General features: G+C 50.1%; 1 protein-coding gene across 1 annotated transcript in view; it reads left to right on the forward strand.

Moving 5' to 3' along the window:
* Positions 1–21,816, forward strand: part of CFAP77 (cilia and flagella associated protein 77) — a 154,013-nt gene that overhangs the window by 88,694 nt on the left and 43,503 nt on the right. The window contains exons 2-3 of the mRNA XM_018056037.1: positions 2,012–2,111; positions 2,866–3,094. Of these exons, the coding sequence (XP_017911526.1) occupies positions 2,012–2,111; positions 2,866–3,094 (329 nt within the window). The remainder of the gene's footprint in view (positions 1–2,011; positions 2,112–2,865; positions 3,095–21,816) is intronic.

A 21,816-nucleotide genomic window follows, 5' to 3' on the forward strand; every position in this document is an offset into this window, starting at 1 on the left:
GGATTTATAATCCAGGCAGGCTGGCCTGCATGTGCTTTCCTAGAAACTGAGGTCACTTAAGTTCGAAGCTTATCCAAATGAACACAACATATAGGAGAGTTACTGGAGCCAGAGGAGGGAGAAGACACTGTGAGCCGGAGGGTCCAGTAAGTTTGAAGAATAAGAACCAGAAAAGGGAAGGCAGGCAGGAGCGAATGCGACTGGGATGCCTGCAGACCCTTCAGGGTGGGGAGTGGTCTGCTGTGCCCAAGTCTGAGGGTCACGTTGGGGAACTGGGGGCAAACTTGCAGAGGTGGGCGGGGTTGGAAAGTACAGGGCCCAGACTGCCGGCCTAAGGGAGGGGTTTATTCCAAAGGCGGTGATGAGCAGTTACGGGTGGTCCTGGACCATCCACTTTTGTGCACCCAGGTCTCTGGGAGCCCGAGCTTTGGGGACAGAGACTGACAGGGGACAGGAGAAAGGGTGAGGGTGGAGCCTCCGGACAGTCTGGTGAGGCTGGAGCAGTGATGTCCTGGGGGTTTAACACCCTGCAACTGGGAGCCTGGGGCCCGCGGGGTGGGAGGAGCAGCTGCACCCACCCAGCTCATAAAGTCCCCGGCCCCCAGGCCTGATGGCACCAGGAGCCAGGCACCCCTGGTTGGTATCTCTTTAGCAGGCGGACCTGAACGTGGGCTGGAGAACACAGCCTGGGTTCAAACCCCAGCTCTGCCGCTTCTTCCCATGTGGCTTCGTGCCACCTGCCTGACCTCTCTGTGCCTCAGCTTCCCTGTCTGAGAAATGGGGACAGCAATGGGCTGCCTCACAGGGCAGCCATGAGGCCTAAGGAAGAGAAGTGGATGGAGAACCCAGACCTCAGCAGGTGCCCGCTGACGAAGAGCAGCAACATTCTAAGCACTGTAAGGACCCCTGGGCCCAGGGAGCTAGCTGCTCGTCTACAGAGGGGCAACACAAGCATCGTGCTTAAGAGGGATCTTTCCCCCAGGATTACCTGGTGATTCCGTGGCGAAGAATGTGCCTGCCAGTGCAGGAGACGCAGGTTCAATCCCTGGTCTGGGAACATCCCACATGCTTCGGAACACCTAAGCCCGTGGATCGCAACTCCCGAGCCCGTGTGCCCTAGAGCCCGTGCTCCGCAACAACAGTCCCAACAATGAGAAGCCTGGTCTCTGCAACTAGAGAAAAGCCCACGCACCAGTGAAGACCCAGCACAGTCAAAAAGAAATAAATAATTCATTTAAAAGAAAAGAGCTTCACCCCGAGGCCAAATGCACCTGCACGTCACACCTGGCCCTGTCCTTCAGGAGCTGAGGATCATGGTCCTGCCGCTCTGGTTCTCAGCTTCCCTACCTGTACAATGGGGAAATCAATGTGGCTGATCACAGAGCAATTTCATCCCCACAAACCCCTTCTGTGGGGTCAAGGAGGAGTTGACCCGAGACGCAGAGTGAGAATGGCTGTCCCGCCACCAGGAGGGTGACAGTGGGCCTTGTTACCACAGCCCCAGCCTCAGGCAGCTCCAGGGACAAGGATTGGAGGGTCCACCTAGGAGTGGAGGGTTGGGGAGGAAGATGCCCCTCCCTCGGGCTGTGGCCCCAGTGGAGTCTCCGTGAACCAGGCCTTTCCATCCGTCTCCATGAAACATCACGTGCAGCACTAAGGCGGGCGGATCTGGGCTGAACCCAAGTGCGGCTGCTCAGCGTGGGACTGTGCCGCCCTCTCCCGCCTCATCAATGCACCTCCTCCTTTGGGGCCTGGGTCCCAACCGCCCGCTACCACCAGGGTCCTCCTGACTCTGCTCTCCTCACCTGCCCCTGAGCAGGAGCCCAGAGGCAGACTTCCCCAAGGTGTGTCTCAATGCCCAACAGCGCTTAGCACTTGTCTCAGGGGCGTCGGCAGTCCACATCCCAGTCACGCTGAGATCGTCCACAGGTCCTGGGGCTACTGATTTCAGTGTAACACCCTGGGTCTGAGATCCCACTCCTGACCTGTGCCCTCTGTCCTTCCCCAACAGGCTGAGCTCGGGAAGCCCCGGGAAAGAAGCTGCAGTCTGCCCGGAATTAATTTCAATTATGGACTCTACATCCGGGGGCTGGATGGAGGGGTCCCCGAAGGTGAGCAAGCGTCCTTGGTCGCCAGAGGAACTTGAGCCCTCTAACCAGGCCACATGGCAGCTGGCCACACTCCAGGAAAAGAGTCGGGGGTCTGCCCTGCAGCATGATTCCAAACCAGCTTAGCTGAAAAGGACAGGACCACACAGGGTCCAGGTCTAATGTGTCAGAGAAATAGCAAGGGTCCCTGACCGTGTGGAGCCTTGTCCCCAGGCAGGAGACTGTCTGTCCTCTGTACCTTCTGAGTTGCAAGCATGGACAGGGTCAGGACCAGCCCTCTGATCGCTCAAAGGAGGCCTGCGGCTACTGTTGCTTAGTCGCTAAGTCATGTCTGACCCTTTGTAACCCCACGGACTGCAGCCTGCCAGGCTCCTCTGTCCGTGGGATTTCCCAGGCAAGAGTACTGGAGTGGGCCACCATTTCTTCTCCAGGGGATCTTCCTGATAAAAGAAGACACAGGGGTGGAGCCTGCATCTCCTGCACTGGCAGGAAGATTCTTTACCCCTGAGCCGCCAGGGAAGCCCCGGAGGGGGTCAAGGACAGGCAAGCCCAGCTCCGAGAGGGATGCTCAGGCACCATCTAGCATCTGGGGATCCTGGCCCCTCCCTTTCCGGGGAGCCGAGCAGGGCTGTCCCTCCGCCAGTTCTGGGTTAATGAAAGACATTTGTGCCCCAGTTTCCTCCCAGTGAGACACCACGATTGCTTTCCTTCCCTGACTGACTTTGGTGACCCCCGCTCTGCCTCTCCCCGCCCTCAGCCATTGGACACTGGAACGTGTTTAAACAGCAGCCGACTTGCCCCCACGAGCTGACCCGGAATTATATCGCCATGAACAGAGGGGCCGTGAAGGCTGGCCTGGTCACTGCCCGGGAGAATTTGCACTACCGTCAGCTCAACGACATCCGCATCAGTGACCAGGATGACAGGCGCCTCAAGAAGGAGCCGCCCTCCCTCCCGCCAAATATGACGTTTGGGATCCGGGCACGGTAAGATGGCAGGTACCCAAGGCTCCATCCCCTCACTGGGGCGGTGATAGGGCGCTCATGGTCAGGAACAATGCGGGAGTGGGACTCTGGACTCCAGGGAGGGGTGAGTGATCCAAGCCGATGGAAATCAGCATATTTTACAAACCACCTTCACGGTGATTGGCTCAGAGGCAGACATGTGACCCCCATCCCAACTCTGGAATGTGTGACATTCTATAAAAGAATGCGGTTCGGTGTAATCAAGTCTCAACTCAAACAATGTGGATTTTTTTTTAATGGGGAATTTATTGGCTCACATGAGTGAAAGGGAAGAGCTTCAGGCATAGCTGGATCTAGGCAATCAGGCAATGTCTTGTTTGTCTCTCCATGACTTGGCTGTGCTTCCCAGTTTTGGCTCCAGTCTCTGATAAGCTTCTTCCTCACTTGGCAAAGTGGCCAAGGACAGTCGCATCCTTAGGTCCTATGCTTTTAGTGACCTCAGTGGAAAGGAACTATAAAAGCCTTGAGGTTAAGATTCTTTGGTCCGACTTCAGTACCGTGCTTGTTCCTGACCCAACCGCAGGGGCGAGTAGAAACTGAAAAATACACTGATTGCCCAGGCCTGGGTCACCGTGTCTTGCCTCTGCACCATTTACTGAGGCCAGGGGATTCTGATGCTCTGATTGGTCAGCCCTGACCCCTGGCCCCTCGCTGGAGGGAGCTTGCTTGGAATCAGTCTCCGCAATCTATATGGGCTGATGGTGGAAAAGATGTGGAAAGAGGGGTTCTGACCCAGAAGGATGAGAACAGAACAGAACGGCAGGCAAAATCAGCAATTGTCCAGCACAGCAGAGTTTCCTAACCCGTAATATGTGTTTGTCCTTTCGTGTCTGGCGTGTCTCACCTAGCATGATGTACTTGAGAGTCATCTGTGCTATAGTACGGATCAGAATTCCTTTCCTTCTTAAGGCTAAATAACAGTCCAAACTACATCATATTTTGTTTATCCTTTCAGAATAGTCATTTGGGTTGCTTCCACCTTTTGGCTATTGTGAATAGTGCTGCTATGAACATGGGTGTGCAAGTATCTGCTCGAGTCCCTGCTTTCAATTCTTTTGCATATATACCCACAAGTGGAATTGCTGGACCACATAGAAATTCTACATTTATTTTTTTTAGCTGACGTGTTTCCCACAGTGTTCACCACCATACTTTTGTATGCTTTTCCCTCTGCCTTTTCTCACCATCCTACCTGGTAAAACCTACTTGTTCATCAAAGCTCAATGCAGCATCCTCTCTTGGGTAAGCTTTCCCATCTCTCTGGCCTCAAAGAGTATGCACCACTCTCTCTCAATGGAAATGCATTTCTGTTCATCAGCCCTCAAGGCCTGGAATGTGGTGCTAGAGACACACTGGAGAGTCACTCGTGGGCCAGATTCACTAATTATCTGTACATCATCCTTCTTCCCGTTTTGAAAAAGCACCCAAGTCAGTCTCTGAAGGCAAGGCAAGGTGCAGTGCAGAGTCCCTGTTGTGTGGTCACTAGCCTGGCCCATTTTGGTCACCAGTGTCTTGAAGACAGCATGGTGTCCAGGGGGAGCCCCAGCCAGGAGTCACCCGGGCATTTAGTCACACCTTCATTCCCAGCCCTCTTCTGTTCCTTCATCTGTAAATAGGATGTTACAGCAGTAACCAGCATTCTGGGATTCTCAGGGCACGTTCTGCCTCTATGTCAATTCCATCCCATCATCGTTAAAACCCTGTGTAGCCTAGTGTTTCGTAGCAGCGCTGTTTAGCCAAGATCTGGAAGCAATCTGGAAGTGGTCCATGGACAGATGAATGGATTGAGAAGACGTGGCGTATGTATATGTTAGTGTGAGTTGCTCAGTCCTCTCTGACTCTCTGCGACCCCATGGACTGTAGCCTGCCAGGCTCCTATGTCCATGGAGTTCTCCAGGCAAGAATAGTGGAGTGGGTTGCCATTCCCTTCTCCAAGGGATCTTCCCAACCCAGGTATATACATACACACGAGGGAATATTACTCAGCAATAAAAAAAGAATGAAATAATGCAATTTGCAGCAACATGGATAGACCTATGGATTATCATACTAAGTGAATAAGTCAGGCAGAGAAAGACAAATATATGATATCACTTATATGTGGAGTCTAAAATAGGATACAAATGGACTTATTTATAAGACAGAAACAGACTCCCAGACCTAGAAAGCAAACCTATGGTTACCAAAGGGGAGAGGGGATAGAGGAGGCGTAAATTAGGAGTTTGGGATTACAGTTACACATAAAACAGATAAACATCAATGTCTTATTGCATAGCCCAGGGAACTATAGTCGATATCCTGCAATAAACCGTAACGGGAAAGATTATGGAAAAGAATATATGTATGTTATATATGTGCAACTGAACTGCTTTGCCATACAGGAGAAGCCAGCACAACATTGTGAATCAGACACTGTGCAGGAGGCAGGCAGGGTTACTCACCCAGCCGAGCCACGGAGAGATGAACTGACCTCCCTAAGTTCACAAAACTTTTTCACGGAAAGGCTTGGCCTGGACTCCTAACCGGCGTGCTTTCATTTAGAAATACAAGGCGCTTCCCTGGTGGCTCAGGGGGTGAGACGTTGTGCTTCCATCGCAGGGTGCATGGTTTTGATCCCTGGTCAGGGAACTAAGATCTTGCATGCTGTGGGGGTGCAGCTGAAAATTTTATTTTAAAAAAATGAGATATTAGAACACAGCACCTTAGCAATCATTTGGTTCGAAGCCCTTCTTTGAAACAGGAAAACAGAAGTTCAGACAGGTGAAGAAATTTTCACAAGGTCACACAGCAGGGTGTGACCAGACCCAAGTCAGATCTCGGCCGGCCAGCACTCCCCATCCAGGGCTCTTTCTTCGGGTACAGCGCGACCTCCCATAGCATCTGGTCCTGGTGCTGTGTGGCTCTACGTACAATGGAAAAGCTTAAGTCATCTGGGCTCAGAAAGAACATCCATTACCATCGAGCTTTCAATATAAAAATCTTAAATCGCTATAAAACTGAGTGGCTACAATTCCAGGGAAAGGACGTGATGAAGTGCCGGCTATATCTTCTGTGATGGTAAATGGGCTTTGCATATGCAAATTGAATGGATTTTAAAATGGTATTTAATGACAATTTTCGTAGCAGACGTTAACATTAATTGCACAAAAATGAAAATGCTGCATTAGGTTGCTGTTAGCAGCAAATATCGTGGCCATAAAGCTTTATCTTTATCAACAGCGGCCCTTTCTGATGTGACAGGGCAGCTCAGCAAATTGCAAGCAAACGGGCTTTTATGGAACAAAAATACCCCCCAAAGCAGGCCCAAATCGGCATCAATTTCGCTTTATTTCTTCATAAATGGAGGTTAAATGGCTGCTGGAAAAGCTTTTACTGCAGCGCCCGACCTGCCCACGAAGCCCCTCAACCTTCCAACATCCGTGCAAGAACAGTTACAAAATCATCGCCCCCTCTCGTAATGGGGCTAGTACTTTAAAGTTATGGGACCGAGGCCCATTCTCTAATGATCACCTGTTACAAGCCTTGATTGTATTTATTTCTTTACTTTAAAAGCCTGTTAGAAACCAAATCCGATTACACTCAACTACCCGAGGAGTGGTCGGGGTGATTTGATCCAATAAGGAAAGAAGCAAAGAAAGAAATGACTACTAATTACTCACAAGTACAAATATGTTAAAAAAATAAAGTTCTACTTCAGACTGAACACACGAGAGGCCTACTCTAAGCTAGGGATGCTGTGTTTGTAGATTTAACCGCCAAGTGAGAGAACACTCTGATCACAGTTCTGCCCCCTGCCTCCCCCAGTATCAAATCCTCTGGCCTTTTATACATTTCACGATGGACAAAATAACTGGACCTGAGTGGCCTTGTGCACCTCCACCCACCCGCTCATTCGACCTCTCAACGCCAGACGGAGTCAAAACCTGAATCTGGGACTATTCAATTACTCCCTTTCCAGTTAGCTGATTTGGTTTCCAGTCCACACCAATTTGTTACAGACTGTCCCTAAATCAGAAAGGTACATTTCAATCCTTGAGCCTCCGGCTAGAAGGAAGTGGACATCTAAGCAATTATCTGGCAAAGGATGCCCATTAAGACATGTGATCAAGAGTAGGGGTGGAGGCCAAATCAACCTGCAGAGGTGTTCGTTTGGCCCAGGCAGTGATTTAAAAAATCAAAATTTCAGGACTTTCCTGGCGATCCAGTGGTTAAGACTCCATGCTGCCAATGCAGGGGGCACAGGTATGATCCCTGCTGGAAGATCCCACATGCTGCAGAGCTCAGCCAGAAAAGTTTGAATGACTTATAAAAAGAAAATCAGGAGATCTCATATGAAAACAGGCAGTTTAGTAGCTAAGTTGTGTCCAACTCTTTGCAACCCCATGGACTATATAGCCCACCAGGCTCCTCTGTCCATGGAATTTTCCAAGCAAGAATACTGGAGTGGGTGTCCATTTGCTTCTCCGGGGGATCTTCCCCACCCAGAGACTGAACCCAGGTCTTCTGCGTTGCAGGCAGATTCTTTACCACTGAGCCACCAAGGAAAAGCCAGAAGCCCAGGCATCCTGGGTCTGCACTCCTGCCTACACTCCCCGGAGGCAGGGACTGAGCAGCAGCGCCTGCTGGGCAGAATCCACGGGTGCCCTTCTGTCTATCCTAGCCTGCATCCAGCCTGGCTTCTTTTATTTTCGTGACCCATCTGGTCCCAGGAGGCATTGAGTTTGCAGCTGTTGGTGTAGACAGGTCATCTTGACTATTCAGCTACCTGCTTCCTCTTTTTTTATCCTCTGATGATAATAGGAGCCACCATGAACAGAAGCTGCTGTGAACTGAACTTAAACGTGGCAGCTACCTGCACAGATAACTGCTGATGAATCCTACGAGGCAGGAAGCATTCTCTTCACTTTGCGCATATGCGCTCAGTCATGTCCGACTCTTTGCGACCCCATGCGCTGCAGCCTGCCAGGCTCCTCTGTCCATGGGCTTCTCCAGGCAAGAATACTGGGGTGGGTTGCCATTTCCTCCTCCAGGGGATCTTCCTGATGCAGGGATCGAACCCCAGTCTCTCGTGTCTCCAGCATGGGCAGGCCGATTCTTTACCACTGAGCCACCTGGGAAGCCGGAAAGGGGGGATTTGGGCACTCCCCGAGGCTGCACAATGGCAGAGTCTGGATTTGCACCCTGGCTAACTGGCGGGCTTTGAAGAGCGAACCTCTAGGATCAGGCAGCTGGAAAGAAGCCTGGGGATCCTTGCTCTGCTGTTTCACTGTCAAACTCAGAATCCAAACGAGGGAAGAATTTTAAATTCTCATTACATGTAAGGTCATAACACAGATCTCAAAGCACGCTGTGACCCCAGGTCCATTAAAAGATAAACAGATACATCTGGAGGCCAGAAATGTAACCATTAAAGAAGGGCTTAATTATTGATGCATCTTAATAAGTGTTTGCAAATGTTCACATGCCCTCGGCACATCTTAATTGTTACTGCTCCTAATTGGTCCAACATTTTCAATTATGATAAGACAAGGATGGCTGTGGGGGAAGGGGAGAGCTGGGCAACAGCTGGCGCTCTGGGCAGATTCTGGGTGCCCAGGGCTCTGCCTTCATGGACGCTAGTGGGGGATCCATCATTCAGTCAATGAGCAAACAGCCCCCTGCACGCCAGTATCTGACATGAGCAGGTGGAAGATGGGCAGACCCTGCTTTGAACTAACAACGGCAACTAGTATTATTGTTACCACTCCATGCCCGGCATTGCTGAGCGCCGCAGAGGCCTTCTCTCCTTGAATAACTGAACAGCTCAGTGAGTACAACTCTTATATCCCCATCACCCAGAAGAAGAGACAGAGGGCCAGAGAGGAGAAGTCATTTGCCCCCGCTGCTCTGTGGTGGGATGGAGGTTGGTCTGGCCCCACCACCTGTGATGCTGACCGTGGCAGTGAGCTGCCTCCCCAGCAAACATAAGGACGGAGCTGACATGGGTAGAGATGCTTTTCCTGCACGAGAGGTGTGCTGAGACAGAGGATATATGAGGAAGACCATCTTGTCTGGATTTTCCTTAAAGCTTTAAACATAATCTGTGTGTGTGTGTGCGCACTCAGTCACTTGGTCACGTCTGACTATTTTGTGAGCCTATGGACTGTAGCCCTTCAAGCTCCTCTCTCCATATGATTTTCCAGGCAAGAATACTGGAGTGGGTTGCCATTTCCTACTCTGGGGGATCTTCCCGACCCAAGGATTGAACCTGAGTCTCCTGGGTCTCCTGCGTTGGCAGGAGGATTCTTGACCACTGTGCCACCTGGGAAGCATCGTAAGAGCCCAGTGAATGTCCCTTTGAGAATCTCACTTCCCTTCCCCTTCGCCTTCGCCTTCGCCCACGTCCCAGTAAACGAGCTCTGTGATGGGGCACCCAGAACTGCCCTACACGGGATGCTCCAGGTCTGTTTTGCCCCCTCCCGCCCCAGCATCCCTGGTGCCGACCCCAGTGCCTTTACTGAAAAGCCCTCAGTAAATACTGGCTGAATGAGTGTACGAGCACATGGCCACATTGAAGTCTGACTATGAAGCCAGTAGCAACTTGGGTAGAACTCTTACCTCATCCACCAATTAGTCTAGCCTAGACTCCCTCCAGTCCAGGTGCTGAAAGTGTTCAGACCACGGGAAAACAAGAAACACGAGAAAGATGGGGAACGTTGCCAGCCCACCCTCCCGTCCGCGGCGGCTGCGCGCCCAGCTATCAGATGCATCATCAGCCTGACACTGACAAATGTGAAGGATGGAGGAAGTTTCACAGGCTGTTAAAAAAATGTTCGCTGCCTGACAGGTTTTTTGAATCTCTCTGCCAAGCTGATTTATTTTACAAATTTACAAGGGGCCCATCAATCACTCTGGGTTATTTTGCTTCTCCCAGAGCCAAAGGCCGAAATCCAAGCCACCCACCCAAACTCCTATAAAATAATAATAAGCCTCTTCCCAAGCATCTGTCCTAGGGATCTGAGACAGGTTTTGAAAGGGAAGACCAGTTCTGGGTGTTATCGCTGGCCAAAACTCAGCAGAGTGAAACCAGGCTGACCACAAGGGGGAGCATGTGGACCTCACAAGGACCCCGGTGCCGGGGAGCTGGGCTGAACGGGTCATCCTACCGGGCAACCAGCCCCCCACCAATCTGCTCCCCAATGCTGACTGCAATTGTGGTTAAATAGTCTTCTACTTCTTCATCAGGTGCTCAGGTCCTGGAGGGCACGGACCTTGTCAGTTTTGTCCGCCACTCTATCGTCGGAACCTGGAACATAGTAGGCTCTCAGTAAATATTTGCTGGAGAAATGCGGTCCAGGGCCTTTTAAGGTTTTGAGACATTATTCACAGTGAGGAGGAAGTTGATCTGAGATGCAGAGATGAGATGGTAAAACCAGAGATTCCCGTATCATTTAGCTAACAGTGGTCCCCAAAATTTTGGCACCAGGGACGGGTTTTGTGCAAGATCATTTTTCCAGGGTCTGGGGTGTAGGGGATGGTTTCAGGATGATTCAGACAAATTACATTTATTGTGTACTTTATTTCTATTATTATTTTATCAGATCATCAAGCATTAAATCCCAGAGTTTGAAAACCCCTGATTTAGCAGACTCTGCTCTCTATGGTGGATGTTATGAATCCACATTGCAATGACGCATCCTCAAAGACCAAATGTGTTTCTTGGCCGCATTAATAGAGGTAGCAGGTCCAGAATGAAGGAGGTGACCTTCCTATTCTCTTCTGCCACTCAGGTCACTCTTGTAGCATCATTTTAAAATGTGAGCCATCACAGATTCAGGGGAAGGCCTATAACCAGTGGAGTGTCCAGACAGGAGACATCAGCCTGGGACAAGGGCAAGGAGATCACTGTGTCAGAGAATATGGCAGGAAATGGTCTTCCACAGCTGCCTGAGAAAAGATTTAGACGGTCCTCAATATCCTGAGGCCCTGCTATGACGGCAGTGGGGGGGGCTTTGCTCTGAGGGGTTTTAGAAAATAAAACGAGGACCAGCATATGTATGTGTGTCCGGGGAGCAGTCCCAGTAGCTAACATTTGCAGAGCCCTCGCTAAGCAGCCGATGGATATAATGTTGAGTGCTTTACATGCATCGTCTCATTAAATCCTCACAATTCTGTCAAGTTTGGACCGTTGTCCCCATTTTACAGATGTGGAAACTGAGGCCCAGAGACTCACTTGTCCAAGGCCACATAGCTGGTCAGTGGCTGCAGCAGGATTTGCACCACGTTTCCTTCCGAGCTGCAGTCCCTGTCTGCAGCGGGCTGAATTCTTCAGGAGGCAGAGACAGCCCTCCAGGCATGGAGGGGAGTCCTTAGAGCAGGATGGCGTCTCTGAACACCAGCCGAGGCCGAGGACCACTCGCTGGGGGCTGGCTTTCCACAGAATAACTCAGTTCATCCTCACTGAAACCCGGCACAAATTTACCCACGAAGAACTAAGGCGTGGAGGGGGAGGTTGTGTCCCTCCGCAGGTGGTGAGTGTTCATTCCAGGACCTTCACACTCAGTGGCCGGAAAAGATTCTCAGAAGGTGGAGGTGTTGGCTGGCTCATCACAGCCCGCCTCGGGCCAGGGACACCCTACACTGGACCCAACAGGGGTGCCTCCTGCTCAGAACGTGGGCCTGACCTGGAGCGAGTTCTGCTAAAGAGGGGCCCAGGCGGGCAGCGATAGCCCGGGACCTTGTGATCTGAGGATCGCACTCTGTCCCTCCTCCTCTCCTGGAAGCCCAGCCTCTCGGGGGACCCCCTGCCCGACTCCTCTTGCTCCATCGCCTCCCATCTCCCCAGACTCCCGCTCACTCGCTCCTTCCTCCAAGGCGGCTTTGTTGTCAGGGCCCGAAGGAGACATTTTTCATGCTTTGCCTTTTTTCCCCTCGCCTCTCTCCTGCGGCCCAGACAAAGATTTATTCCCGGCCCGAGGCTCCCGGCATTCGGAGCAGAGAGGGCTCCAGGAGGCGCTGATGGGCCCATAATGGATAGGACCGCCGTCCCCCAGGGGCCTGTCCCGCCCAAGCCTCATCCATCAGGAGCGGCTCAGTGCCGGGGTCAGCGCTAACGAAGCTGGGCCGCTCCCCCTCGGGGCCTCCCCAGTCGCACCTCACAGGCTTCAGCTCCTGCTTTGATTTTTTCAGAGCCGGGCCTCACCCTCCCAGGTCGGTGGGCAAAGCGTGGGAAGTGGGCTCAGTGCCCGGCCTGGCGGAGGATCTCTGCACGCCTCCAGCCTTGACATAATTAGAGGGGTGGCTGGGGGGCAGCTGCTCTGTCCCTCTCATGGCGCAGTGTTACCTCGACACAGGTGTGGAGAAGCTGGTACTATGGGGGAGCCAGCCAGCACCGCCTGGGGCCACAGCAAACCAGGCCTCAAGCCTGACACATCATTCCTGTCCTTGCTCCTTGCTGGAACTGGAAGCCCAAGAATTCACTGAATGCTAAGGACCAGTTCAGGGCTCAGCTCAGGCCCCTTTGCAGGCCACGTGGAGGTGGCCAGACATCCATGCCGAAACTCTTGGTGCCCTGCACCAATTCTGATGAATAGTAATGCCAGCTTCTGGTTCTGCAGCTCCTATGAGGCCAGGTGCCTCCTCTTATGTGACCCTCAGAGCAGCCCTGTAAGTAATGACTTTTTTTTTTTTCCTGGCCACACTGCAAAGCTTGAAGGATCTTAGATCCCTAACCAGGGATCGACCCCAGACCTTGACAAGTGAGAGCGCTGAGTCCTAACCACTGGACCGCCAGGGAATTCCCAAATAGTGACTCTCTTATCCCCATATTACAGATAAGACTCTCTTATCCCCTTATTACAGATAAGACTCTCTTATCCCCGAGGCCCAGACACATTTGTCCAGGATTGCGTGGCCAGAAAGTGGTCACAGTGGGGTTTGATCTCAAAGGCCACGTTGTTACCTCCACCCTGCACTGCAGGTTCGTTTAGTGCCCACCCGTGCAGGGCGTCACACTGGGTATTTGGGACACAGAGAAGAAGGAGGGAAGACACACAATAAAGCAGGCAACGATTGCGAAAAATGGCCATGCAGCCAGCGCATTCTGCTTCTGGGCGGGCAGAGGGGAGGGGAGCAGAGGAAGACCGAGGGCCCAGGGTGCTTTGGGCCATACCTGATTTTGCTCACCGCTACCTCCAGCGCCTGGGATGTGGCAGGTTCTTGATAAATGCTGGCTGACTGACTGCATAAGAGAGAATAGACAGGCACCTCCCTGGTAGTCCAGTGGCTAAGATTTCCAGCTCCCAAAGCAGAGCACCTGGGTTCTATCCCTGGTCAGGGAACTAGATCCCACATGCTGCAACTGAAGATCCCGCATACCTGCAACTGGACCTGATGCAGCCAAATAAATAAATAAGGCAAAATGCCAATATTTCTTTAAAAAAATATTTATCTGACTACACAGGAGTCTTAGCTGTGGCATACAGGATCCTTAGTTGAGCCGTGTGGCATCTAGTTACCTGACGAGGGATTGAACCCGGGCCCCCTGCATTGGGAGCACAGAGTCTTAGCCACTGGACCACCAGGGATATCCCCAAATGCCAATATTTAAAAAAGAATAGACAGCTTGATGGCATGACGGTGATCCACCCCTGACTTAGAGAACAGCCAGTATTCTAAGGCTGGAGAGCTCAGGAGACAACCAACCCTTTCTTGGGCACAACTTGCCGGGACCTGAGCTTCAGCTGTTATTTCTGGGTTTCTGTAACAATGACCACAAACTCACTGGCTTGAAATATGTGAAATGTATTCTTTTTTAATGTGGAGCCCAGAGGTCCAAAGTCGGGGTGTCACAGGGCTGTGCCCCCTCCGAAGGCTCTAGGGCAAACCCTTTGTCTCTTCCAGCTTCTGGTGGCCCCAGTGTCCTTGGCTTCTGGCTGCTTCTCACCAATCTCTGCTCACATGGCCTCCTTCTGTGTGTCTGTGTCTTCTCCTTTGTCTCAAATAGAAACACTTGTCATGCAATACAGGCCTCACCCAAGGAAAGCAGGGTGGTCTGATCTCAAGGTCCTCAATGAATGACCTCTTCAAAGACTCCTTTTCCAAATAAGGTCACATTCCTGGGTACTGGGGCTTAGAATTAGGACATATCTTTTTGGGGGGCCACCCACCACTCAACCCACTATAATCACCAAAGCATCTTAAAACAAAGTCAGAAAGGTTTTCATTTTAGATACTGGCTTTTGAGGAAAAACTGGTGGCTCAGATGGTTAAAGAATCCGCCTGCAATGCAGGAGATGCAAGTTCAATCTCCTGGTCTGGAGCGCTCCATGTAGAAAAAGGGAATGGTAGCCCGCTCCAGTATTGTTACCTGGAGAATCCCATGGACAGAGGAGTTTTGCGGGCTACAGTCCCTGGGGGTCACAAAGAGTTGGATATGACTGAGTGACTAATGCTTTTACTTTGAGAAAACCACCTTCAACATTATTATTTTATAATGGCTTCCCCTGGCATCTTGCTACAGGTTATGTTTCAATGAAAAATATAAAAGTGCTTTGTAATCAGTCAAGAGTTGGAATCAGCCAACATGTGATGGGTGTAAATGCTTTCCTAACAATCAGACATCTATTTCTGCCAACTTTTTCTTTTTTTGTTTTTGAGGAAATTCTCCAAAAAAAGAAATAAAGAAATTCAGAAGCTACATAACTCACTGCCAGGCTCCAAGTTACCACATGCCCCACTTGGCCATTTTTGCTTCCGATCTTCATCGTCCTCATTCTCGGCTGCACTGGCTCTCCGCTGCAGCGCGGGTTCTCCGTCCTGCGTGCAGACTTCTCTGGTTGTGGCTCTCAGACTTCAGAGCACACCAGCTCCGCATTTTCGTTGCACCGGGCTTAGTCGCCCCGAGGCGTGTGGGATCTTAGTTCCTCAACCAGGGATTGAACCCGAGTCCCTTTAATTGAAAAGCAGATTCTAAACCACTGGTCCAACAGAGAAGTCCCTGAACCTTTGCTATTACTATCATTATTAAAGAAATAAAGCAAATACAAGTGGAAGCCCCTCCTCAACTCTCCTAATCCCACACTCTCCCCTCTGTCCCCTGAGGACCATCCTGAGGCTGGAACAGGCTTTCCCCCCAGGTGTTCACATATTTGCTTTACCCTTAAATGTTCATAAATAATGCATATTATTTAGTGTGGTGTCAAGGTAGCGCTAGTAGTGAAGAACCCGCCTGCCAATGCAGGAGACGTAAGAGACGTGGGTTCCATTCCTGGGTCGGGAAGATCCTCTGCGGAAGGAAATGGCAACCCACTCCAGTATCCTTGCCTGGAGAATCCCAGGGACAGAAGAGCCTGGCGGGTTGCAGTCCATAGGCTCGAAAAGAGAGCCGGACATGACTGAAGTGACTCAGCACATAGGCATGCAAACCATTCAAATCTCGTTGCATGGCGACTTGCTTTTTCACTCTGCATGTTTGCGTTAAGTCCCCAGGTCCGCTGTCCAAATCACCTACGGTGGACTCATCCCTTTCCCACCACCTGACACCCAGCTTGCTTCTCACTTCTCCCATGATGATGAGGAAATGTGGAATTCTTTGGGGTCATGGTCCACAAGCAGAGTTTCCACACCAAAGCGGGACGCCCTCAGCTTACACAGACACCCCAGTGGATCTGAAACCGATTGGCGTCATTTCAGGGGCTCCAAAGACCTCCGGTACCCTAGGCCCTTACGTCTCAGTGCAGAGAACTCAGCGAAAGCAAAGCGGTAGATAAGAAGTGATTCATTAGAACAGCATGCCTGTGAGGCTTCCACGAGAGTGGGCGAGAAATGCCCGTGCCCTGAGAACTTAACTAAGTGGGCCACAGTTTTCTAATCAAAGGAGAAGTGGGGAGGGGGAGAAGCCTTTCTTGAGTAGACGTACATTTCCGTCACCAGTTCCTCGCCCCTCCCTGGATGGTCAGGCCAGGACTGTCTTAGCACTTCGGAAAAAATATTTTCAGGTCTCGGTACATACAGTGAGGGTCTTTCATTTTGAAAAGTCACGTCCCCATAAAGAATTGTTTTCTATGCGCGCAGAGCCTGTGTTTTTTTTTTTTTTTTTTTTTTTTTGGTGGGGGGGCATTATCCTGATGACACCATTGGGCAGGTTGTAGGCCTTTTTTTCTATTGTTTTATTGTTTGGGGGGCATGCTGCAAAGAACATGTCTTAGGAGCCAAAGAACACGTTTGAGGGGTTACTGACTCACTGAGCTCCCTGGGCGGGACGTAGGTCTCACACCTCCACTCCTTCATTGTTTGGGAGCAGGGCCGGTGCGTCTGTTGCATGGTTTTGCTGCTAAGCAAGCCTGCTTGACTTTGTGGTTAAGCAACCCTGCTTTCTCGAGGATCATTAACTTATAGGGGTCTCCTACATTTTTCTATTTGCAATTCCCTAGTGGGATTAACTATTTAATTATCTATTTTGTCCCTATCAGGCCTGATCTTTCTGCCCGTGCTCTCACTACCAGCCTCATACTCCCTAGCGGGGATCCCCTATCTGGTGCTCACCTCTTTCCCCAGATGCCAAGATCCCCCTGCACACAGATTCCCTAGGAGTCTACAGTGGCAGTCCCCAACCTTCTCTGGCACCAGGGATCACTTTTGTGGAGGACAGTTTTTCCATGGACTGATTGTGGGGTCAGGGGGATGTTTTCGGGATGATTCAAGTACATTACCTTGATTCCATCGACTCCACCGCAGATCATCAGGCATCAGATTCTGGAGTTTGGGGACCCCTGGTCTAGAGGTGATTTCCTCCATTTGGCTGTGTTGAGCCTTTTCTCTCCAGAGGGGCTCAAGTCACAGCTGGCTGGGTCAGGAGTGGGGTGTGCGGTGTTGGGGGGCGGGGTGTGGGGAGAGCTCCCGAGTTTCCAGCTCAGGCGCTCAAGGCTGGGAGAAGCTTCCTGGAAGCCTGGCCCAGCTTCTCTGCCAATCCTGTCACTCTCTGCTGAGCACCGGTGCAGGGACTGCTAATTGAATTCACCCTTGTGAAAAATGTTAACAAATTGCAAATGACCTCTTAGACAAATTTAGAAGTCAGGAGTGTGCTGCTAACTAAGCCTCCCTCCTCTGTCATTAGCTTTTATGTTGGACCCACAAACAATTAAAAAATAACTGCCAGCCCAGAGGTCCTCTCCTCTAATTAACTCTAAGAGTCCTGCCAGGGAGAGAGGCTGTACCTCAATTACCGCCCCTTCCTCCAGGCTAGTTGGAAAAGACAGGCCCGCAGGCCAAGCGGGGACAATTAAGAAAAAGGCGGTAGGGTTGAGAGGGGACAAAGAGGCTGCAGGCATCCCTTGGGACCAGAGCGGATGGCCAGCCCACCCCAGGCAAGGTGCTGGTGGCTGCTAGGCTGGAGGGGCCTCTGCAAGGAAGAGGCTTAGAGTGGTAGACCCCCCAAAGAGTGCCAAGGACCACATGGTCAGCATCCCACAGGGGGCAGGGCGTTCACCCCAGGAACAATGTAGAGGCCTGGGTCCCAGCCCAGGCTGGGCGAGTCAGACTGTTTGATGGTGGGACCCAGGCATTGCCCTTCTGTCAATAAGCTCTCTGGATGATTCCTATTTATCCACAAGACAGAGAATCTTTGGCCTCAGCAGGATGAGAGGGGAGTTATTTAGCCGCTTAGTCGTGTCCGACTCTTTGCGACCCCATGGACTGTAGCCTGCTGGGCTCCTCTGTCCATGGATTTCCCAGGCAAGAACACTGGAGTGGGTTGTCATTTTCTTCTCCAAGGGCTGTTCCCGACCCGGGAATCCAGCCCACGCCTCCTGCATTGGCAGGCAGATTCTTTACCACTGAGCCACCTGGGAAGACAGAGGGGAGGAGAGACAGTATTAAATGCAGCGTCTGGCTCTAGGGCAGGACTTCTACGGGCTTTGGGCACTCTCGCCTTCATGAGTCCCTTCCTCCATTAAAAAAATAATAATAATTTAAAGTTTTTTATGGCTGTGTTGGTATAAAGATGAATATAACCCAGGCTGTGTTACTTTTATTTTCCCCTTCTGATTTTAAAAGGAATTAGAACATTTTTCGGAGAAGGCGATGGCACCCCACTCCAGTACTCTTGCCTGGAAAATCCCATGTATGGAGGAGCCTGGTTGGCTGCAGTCCATGGGGTCTCGAAGAGTTGGACATGACTGAGCGACTTCACTTTCACTTTTCGCTTTGATGCATTGGAGAAGGAAATGGCAACCACTCCAGTGTTCTTGCCTGGAGAATCCCAGGGACAGGGGAGCCTGGTGGGCTGCCATCTATGGGGTCGCACAGAGTTGGACGCGACTGAAGTGACTTAGCAGCAGCAGTGGCAGAACATTTTTGATGAGTCTCTAGGAGTGTCCTGAGGCCCAGGCACCATGCTCTCGGGCCAATGAGCAAGTCGGCCCTTGTTTTCCTCTAGAGGCCTCATCATCCCCTTCCTCCTCTAGGAGGTTTTCTCTCTTCTCCCAGCCTGCCCCTCCCAGCACCCTCTTTATGGCGGGAGCAGAGATGAAGGCAGAAGGAGGATGAGCAGCTGGCCTCGAAGCCTGAACACTAGACTCAACACAGCTCTCCTGCTCCTTCATTGACTTTGAGCTCATTATTTACCATCTCCGTGGGCCTCCATTTCCCCCTATGTTAAGTGAGACCAATTCTACCTCCTGCTGTGTCAAAACAATGGTGCGAGTTCATCAGTAAGTTCTTTGGGCTCTTGGAAGATAGAGAAAATATCAAGCAATTTTGTTATTTAAGAGACGTGGAGCAGGGGCTACAGCATCACATGCCTGCAGAGGCCTGGCAGGCCCGAAGGCGAAGCCGGCCCTGTGTTAAGGCAATAGGGAGCGGTGGGGACTGCATCAAACTCCAGCCAGTTACTGACAGTTGAGAACGTGAGTCCAGTGTCATCGGATGATCTGATGCCTCCTTAAGGAAAGCCAGACACTGGGATTTTAATGTGAGCTTTTCCTCCTGGCTTAAAAATGCATATATTGGTAACAAGAATTTTTAAACGTGGACACCAAACTAAGCATGTCTGCAGGCCAGACGCGCCTGTTGTCATTCAGTGGCTCAGTCGCGTCCGACTCTGTGACCCCATGGACTGCAACACACCAGGGCCCCCTGTCCTTCACCATCTCTCAGACTTTGCTCAAACTCATGTCCATTGAGTCAGTGAGGCCATCCAACCATCTCATCCTCTGTTGGCCCCTTCTCCTCCCGCCTTCAATCTTTCCCAGCATCAGGGTCATTTCCAATGAGCTGGCTCTTTGTATCAGGTGGCCAAAGGATTGGAGTTTCTGCTTCAGCATCAGTCCTTCCAATGAATATTCCGAGTTGATTTCCTTCAGGACTGACTGGTTTGGTCTCCTTGCAGTCCAAGGGACTCTCAAAAGTCTTCTCCAACACCACAATTCAAGAGCATCAGTTCTTCAGTGCTCAGCCTTCCAACTCTCACATCCACACATGACTACTGGAAAAACCATAGCTTGACTAGACGGACGTTTGTCAGCAAAGTAATGTCTCTGCTTTTTAATATGCTGTCTAGGTTGTCAAGGGTTTTCTTCCAAGGAGTAAGCATATTTTAATTTCATGGTTGCAGTCACCATCTGTAGTGATTTTGGAGCCGAGGAAAATTAAGTCTGTCACTGTTTCCATTGTTTCCCCATCTATTTGCCATGAGGTGATGAGACCAGTGATGGAGCCAAAGCAAAAACAATACCCAGCTGTGGATGTGACTGGTGATAGAAGCAAGGTCTGATGCTGTAAAGAGCAATATTGCATAGGAACCTGGAATGTTAGGTTCATGAATCAAGGCAAATTGAAAGTGGTCAAACAGGAGATGGCAAGAGTGAACGTCGACATTCTAGGAATCAGCGAACTAAAATGGACTGGAATGGGTGAATTTAACTCAGATGACCACTATATCTACTACTGCTGGCAGGAATCTTTAGAAGAAATGGAGTAGCCATCATGGTCAACAAAAGAGTCCGAAATGCAGTACTTGGATGCAATCTCAAAAACGACAGAATGATCTCTATTCATTTCCAAGGCAAACCATTCAATATCACAGTAATCCAAATCTGTGTCCCAACCAGTAACTCTGAAGAAGCTGAAGTTGAACGGTTCTGTGAAGACCTACAAGACCTTTTAGAACTAACACCCCAAAAAATATGTCCTTTTCATTATAAGGGACTGCAATGCAAAAGTAGGAAGTCAAGAAACACCTGGAATAACAGGCAAATTTGGCCTTGGAATGCGGAATGAAGCAGGGCAAAGGCTAATAGAATTTTGCCAAGAAAATGCACTGGCCATAGCAAACACCCTCTTCCAACAACACAAGAGAAGACTCTACACATGGACATCACCAGATGGTCAACACCAAAATCAGATTGATTATATTCTTTGATTATATACAGTCAGCAAAAACAAGACCGGGAGCTAACTGTGGCTCAGATCATGAGCTCCTTATTGCCAAATTCAGACTTAAATTGAAGAAAATAGGGAAAACCACTAGACCATTCATGTATGACCTAAATCAAATCCCTTATGATTATACAGTGGAAGTGAGAAATAGATTTAAGGGACTAGATCTGATAGATAGAGTGCCTGATGAACTATGCACTGAGATTCATGACATTGTACAGGAGACAGGGATCAAGACCATTCCCATGGAAAAGAAATGCAAAAAAGCAAAATGGCTGTCTGGGGAGGCCTTACAAATAGCTCTGAAAAGAAGAGAAGCGAAAAGCAGAGGAGAAAAGGAAAGATATAAGCATCTGAATGCAGAGTTCCAAAGAATAGCAAGAAGAGATAAGAAAGCCTTCTTCAGCGATCAATGCAAAGAAATAGAGGAAAACAACAGAATGGGAAAGACTAGAGATCTCCTCAAGAAAATTAGAGATACCAAGGGAACATTTCATGCAAAGATGGGCTCGATAAAGGACAGAAATGGTATGGACCTAACAGAAGCAGAAGATATTAAGAAGAGGTGGCAAGAATACACAGAAGAACTGTACAAAAAAGATCTTCACGACCCAGATAATCACGATGGTGTGATCACTCACCTAGAGCCAGACATCCTGGAATGTGAAGTCAAGTGGGCCTTAGGAAGCATCACTACAAACAAAGCTAATGGAGGTGATGGAATTCCAGTGGAGCTATTTCAAATCCTAAAAGATGATGCTGTGAAAGTGCTGCACTCAATATGCCAGCAAATTTGGAAAACTCAGCAGTGGCCACAGGACTGGAAAAGGTCAGTTTTCATTCCAATCCCAAAGAAAGGCAATGCCAAAGAATGCTCAAACTACCACACAATTGCACTCATCTCAGACGCTAGCAAAGTAATGCTCAAAATTCTCCAAGCCAGGCTTCAGCAATACATGAACCATGAACTTTCAGATGTTCAAGCTGGTTTAGAAAAGGCAGAGGAGCCAGAGATCAAATTACCAACATCCGCTGGATCATGGAAAAAGCAAGAGTTCCAGAAAAACATCTATTTCTGCTTTATTGACTATGCCAAAGCCTTTGACTGTGTGGATCACAATAAACTGTGGAAAATTCTTAGAGAGATGGGAATACCAGACCACCTGACCTGCCTCTTGAGAAACCTATATGAAGGTCAGGAAGCAACAGTTAGAACTGAACATGGAACAACACACTGGTTCCAAATAGAAAAAGGAGTATGTCAAAGC

This window comes from Capra hircus, chromosome 11, assembly GCF_001704415.2.
Source record: "Capra hircus breed San Clemente chromosome 11, ASM170441v1, whole genome shotgun sequence".
In the NCBI taxonomy this organism is placed as follows: Eukaryota; Metazoa; Chordata; class Mammalia; order Artiodactyla; family Bovidae; genus Capra; species Capra hircus.